General features: G+C 35.9%; 1 protein-coding gene across 2 annotated transcripts; it reads left to right on the top strand.

Moving 5' to 3' along the window:
• The first annotated feature begins 3,275 nt into the window (after positions 1-3,275).
• Positions 3,276-4,368, top strand: LOC112453390. 2 transcript variants are annotated; one of them, XM_025014136.1, is made up of 2 exons: positions 3,276-3,547; positions 3,630-4,368. In XM_025014136.1, the coding sequence occupies exons 1-2, from the start codon at positions 3,516-3,518 to the stop codon at positions 4,363-4,365; spliced, it is 768 nt and encodes a 255-aa protein (XP_024869904.1). In that variant the 5' UTR covers positions 3,276-3,515; the 3' UTR covers positions 4,366-4,368. The 2 variants fall into 2 exon arrangements, with proteins under 2 accessions (XP_024869904.1, XP_024869903.1); XM_025014135.1 differs by having other exon boundaries at positions 3,626-4,368.
• The last annotated feature ends 1,237 nt before the right edge of the window (positions 4,369-5,605 follow it).

The following is a 5,605-nucleotide window of genomic DNA, read 5'->3' as shown; positions in this document are numbered from 1 at the left end:
TACGTTATCATTTACATATTTCGCCAAATTTTGAGGTTATTTTATAGAAAGTTACACTGTTTGGTACCATTGACGAACCTTGATGATATTTTTAATGTCCAAAGACAAATCTATTATAGAACGTAAAAAAATTAATTGATATTTCCTCTCTTTTGTAAATCTCTCTTGTAAATCGGAAAATGAATCCTACATCACCATCAGCTACTATTCATAGCACAAATAATTATAGCACGTATGGTTAATTGAATTCTTATCATTAATATACAACTTTTAGAATCTAATAGTTACTTATTACTTATATATAAATATGCTGTAAATAAAGAGCACTCCGCACTTCTCGATTGACACACGTGTATACGTACTCATGCATCGTATGTAAGATAATCATGTACATCATAGCAGTCGCGATAAGCGTTGCGCACAATATAAAACGATAACATTATAACAACAGAAAATTAATATACTACCAACGTTATTTCTGAGTCCAAATTACAAGAAATTTTGAACTGTTGCATTGATCTCAAATAAATGTCAGAGTAACATTTGAAAAATATTTTCTGTAACGTTTTCAAAATATTTTAACAACATTCAGAAAAATATTACAAAATAATATTTTTCAAATATGTGTATAATATTATTAAAAAACGTTTAAAAAATACACATAAAGTCAATATTTCTAAACGTTAATTTAATATTCCTTGCTTACTGGGTGGTTTCTGACATTCACCCGACATTAAGAAAAAATTATATTCGTATATCCGATTCAAAATTTTATTACTCTTTTTAAACAGAATTTGTTTCTTAAAATTTTTAAAAAATTATATATTTGCGCTGGTTATGACACATGTAGACTTATATATATAACACTTACATCAAATTAAGAAGTAGTCTACCACGTAAGACGGTTGGCTCATCACGATCCAGAAGTCCCGAGGTCTCGAGTTCGAATCCCATCAAGGTAAGTGTGTTTTTCAAGTACGAGAAAATATTTATAATATCATAGGTTGCACTTTAAGAAACAAATTTAGTTAGAAAGTAGTAATAAAATTTCAAAATAAATATAATTTTTTTTATGTCGGGTGAATTTCCTCATTAGAGAATGTTTTAATTCTAGTATTTTCTTGTTGTCTACTGTACTCAAATAGATATAGAAATGAAGATATAGAAGATATAGAATATCAGTATTAGTTGTAATTTGGCGTAGTTTTACCGAAAAATTTATAGATCAAGATGCACTAAAAACATACAAAAATTTACAAAAGTGTTCCAATTCTAGTACTTCTTAAATTCATGTAGAATTTAATAGATTCTGGCAATTATATTTTATAGTTTTTTGTAGTACACTTTTTTTTTTTTTAATTTTGTAGAAATATTTCCGCCAGAGTCATTTCTCGCTGGGAACGATAACGTTAAAAAAACAATGTTAGAACTATTAGAACACTACAGCTTCGAGGATTGCAAAAATATCAACAAAGAGACAAGCATTAATTATATGATGCATCATGTTTGCTGTAAATATTAAATCAATGGATGCTAATTTATCATATTTTATTGTCTTATATTACATTCCAAACATTTCGATCCTAACATTGGATCACCTTCAGTGTTACAGCAAGTCAGTATTCCCCGTTAATTTCCATCAATAGTATTTGGAGATGTATTTCGTATTTCAACTAGTGTCATCTCGTGTCGATTTGAGATGTTTTATACCGCGTACATGTATTACAAAAAAAGATGTGAAATCTTTAAATTGCGTTAATGACAAAGAGAATATATCCCACGTAGCACGTACACGTTTCAGAAATGTTTTATAAGCGTTTTTCCGAAACGTTTTATTACCGATTTCTAGAAACGTTTCTCATGAGTAAAAATGTCCATTCGAAAAACGTTCGATGAAACGTTTCTTTTCCGATAAAATAACGTTTAAAAAACTATATAGAAACGTTTTGTTTTAAGATGTTAAAGACATTAAAGACATTTAAAATTCTACTTTTTACGTCTTTTGAACGTGTTTATGACGTCTTTGAAACATGCGTGAGAATGTTCTAGAAGCTATGCATATACCATCTATGACGTCTATTCTTTTTCAAAGAAATTCCTGAACTGGTGCACATTCGTGCAATAAGTTAATATTGCTTTGAAAAATAATTGTTGTGCAACTACTTTTAAAAAATAAAACTGAAGTGATATGTATCTTTGTATTTCCATTCAAGGATCCTTCCATCCCAAGCTTTAATTCGCCTTATGAAAATTATAATATTACAAAAAATCATTTTAATCGCAAAGATGTTTTTACCACATCAGAGTGCTCCGAAAGTCGACTGTCACGACGAAGTTGCGTGTTGTTTTTAAGGGGGAATATACACCTAAAAACGAAAAAAAAGGTAATTTTTAGGAATTTTTTTCAGGGGAACTATTGGAATTCTTGGGTCGGGGTTTTTTGTAATTAAAAATATACACTTTTAAAAATGTTTTTGTGGGGTTGTTGGTTAGGATTAGGTTAAGGTGCGTCGGTTCCCACAATAACCAGTCATTCAATTAGGTAGAATCTCGCTAGGTTTATTCATGCTCTATGTACAGGTATTATTTCTTGGATGTGTACGGATAAGTGGACGAGTGTGATTTGTGTAGAACGCGGTGTGTTGCGTATTATCCGTCCCGAATAGTTAGATTCGCTGAGGCCGAGCTTGGAGAGGAGTCTTGACGTTCTTGTAGACGAGGCCAATGAGTGCGTCACCACAGAGTGCTCCGGTTGGATTTAGATGCGTGGTACTCGGGTTGGCCGGCCGGTGAATCTCGAAGACGAGGCCAGTGAGTGCGTCACCAGAGTGCTCCGGTTGGAGTTAGATGTGTGGTACTCGAGTTGGCCGGTCGATGAGGTGTGGCTTTCACGGGAGGAAAGTATCCACCTTGGAGATCAGGAACAGATCCTTCGTCGTGGACCCAGGTGCAGGAATCGGAGTCGGAATCGGAGTTGGAGCAGGCAGCGCCTTGGTCTCGGTGTTGTCCGGTGAGCTGGGTCGTAAACGACCCAGGAACCTTTCCACGGCAGGGAGTCTGTCGACTCTTACCGCGGAGAGTTAATGCCCTGCAAAGCAGGTGTAAACGAAGGCCCGGAATGAGCTCGCTCCGTATCAAACAGAGGTCTTGAAGAGCACGCTCCGTCTCCAAAAGAGATTATGTCAGGGACCTTGGTAGTAGCATGGTAGAAATACAAGGGTATGCTCATACCGTGTCAGACCACTGCGCATTCCCACCACTTTTGTCTAAGTTTACGTCATATTCGTGTAGCATCGGAATGAATCGGATGTACTCGGTGATTCGCAATGGCTGCGTTCGCTCGGTTCGCTGTTTATGTCGAGTAATTCGTTTGTGATTATTACAGTGTACGCAATGACGTGTAATGTGAAAGGGTGTGGGAACTATCTGGCAAAGACCAGAAAGATCGAAGGAAATAAAATAAAATATTTTTCCTTCCCAAAGGATCCAGCACTGTTTAATAAGTGGCGTCAAGCATGCGGAAAAGAAAATATTTCACCAAAATATGGTTTGTACTTTTGTATAGATTTCTCTTGTTTATTATTATAAGCATATATTTAAGAATCTTAAACCTTGTTTGCTTCAGCTAGGATATGTTCGAAGCATTTTGCTGATGAAGCTTTTACGAAGCCCTTACAAGAACATCTACTAGGTTATTCACCTATACGAACTAGGAAGATACATCCTGATGCTATCCCGACGTTGCATCTTCATGCAGTACCTCCACTAACATCAAACGAAAATGTGTTAGCTGAAACAATGCCTTTGCCTGTATCAAATGAAGTTTCGATGGATGTTGAACAGACACCAGCATCGTCCAGTATAGAAGAACAGACACCAGCATCGTCCAGTACAGAAGAACAGACAGCAGCATCGTCCAGTACAGAAGAACAGACACCAGCAAAATATAAAGCAAAATATATAGCCGGATACGTAGCATTTAGATTTAAAAGCACAGATAAAACATTAGGTATTGAAACGCGTCAATTGGAAACAACGGGTGACCAAGATTGGCTGCAAGTTATTTCGCGAGGAAAATGTATGTATCCGAGTGACAAATTATTACAATGTGCTCGTATAATGAATATTGAGTTTGCTAAATATCACGGATCCAGTTTGAATAAAGAAAATCTTATATTTCAAAACTTAGCAAAAATAATAGAACCACAATTGAAAATTAAAATACCGAGAGAGGCATTACTATGCCTCATTAGGACTAGGACATATATTAGGCTGCGCGAAATGAACCGAGCGATTGCAATCGCAAATCACAGGCAAAAAAGAAGAAAGATGTCAAAATTTACTAATAAAAAACCTGTATATTAAATATTTGCATTTATTGTTATTTGATCTTTTATCTGCATCTTTCCTCTGCATATATAGTTCTTTATGTCGTACGCCACAATATATTTTTGTTTTGCGTCTCAGCTGACAATTCTTTTCCAATCGTTTTCCGACCAGTTTTGATTAAAACTAATAATTCGCAGAATTTTAATAATAAATGACTGGAAATTAAAATCTCGTTTTATGTGAAATTTTTCCGTACGTCGCAATGATTTTTATTCAATGCACACAATTCTTTTTTTCTTAATAATAATAATATTTTCTGTAATATCATATATTTAGACAAATCCACATAAAATAATTATAAAATTCGTCAAATAACAATAACGTTTCTAACATCTACAACGAGAGACAAATTCGGGAAACGATGAGCGTTTATCCGTATGTCACGTGCGTTTTTTTATATTTATATATTTTTGTTCATATATATTTATTTATTTATAAAACAGAATTTTCTCTCACATAAATGATCAACATTATTTTGTATTCACATATTGTCCGCTCAAAATGCTTTTATAAATGACTATTATAGATTCGCTGCTTAAATGTGCCGCTCAGTGTGACGTAAGGTTGGACAAGTCGCTGATTGGCTGGGTTCGGAAATATGCGCAAGAGCATACCCTTGTATTTCTACCATGGGTAGTAGCACACCCTGACTGGTGAGCTGATCGCTGGAGAAACCCCGCTGGGTTGCCCCTTATATAGAGGTCGATGTCGAATCTTTCTTACGAGAGAATCGACCGGCGATGCGCCGCGTAGCGGGCGCGCGTTGAACTGCCCGGCCGATCGATACCGTGCCGCTGCTCGCGCCGCGCGCCTCCCGTCCTACTGCCGTCGTCGCGCGTGCACCATCGCGCGTCGTGGCGGACAGCTGACCGCCACAGTTTTCAATTTTTTTATTAAAAAATGTTGCAAATTCACAGAGTATACTGGAGTCGTCTACGGAGTGCCGTAAAAAAACGGTACCCAGTGGCGATTCGTTAAAAATCATCTAAAACAAAAAATCAAACAAGAAATGAAAATAAATACTATTATCTTTGGCGTATCATAGCCGATTTTAAAAATACCGATTTTTTACAAAATGGCGGGCGCTTGAATTTGACATAGCGATCTTGAAAATGGGAGAATGTCTAAGGTCATTGAACTGCATCCAGGCGTAGATAATATGGTGCGCGTCGTAACACTAAAAACACAAAATACTGTAATTTAAGCGACCGATCAC

This window comes from Temnothorax curvispinosus, unplaced genomic scaffold (assembly GCF_003070985.1).
Source record: "Temnothorax curvispinosus isolate PA1 unplaced genomic scaffold, ASM307098v1 QBEX01004284.1, whole genome shotgun sequence".
In the NCBI taxonomy this organism is placed as follows: Eukaryota; Metazoa; Arthropoda; class Insecta; order Hymenoptera; family Formicidae; genus Temnothorax; species Temnothorax curvispinosus.
This window is presented reverse-complemented; position numbering and strand designations above follow the sequence as displayed.

Bases quoted from the DNA above. Each gene is read 5' to 3' on its own strand.
- LOC112453390 (XM_025014135.1), top strand. From the start codon at position 3,355: ATGTCGAGTAATTCGTTTGTGATTATTACAGTGTACGCAATGACGTGT. The intron at 3,548-3,625 runs GTTTGTACTTTT...TGTTTGCTTCAG, and splicing joins AAATATTTCACCAAAATATG to CTAGGATATGTTCGAAGCAT.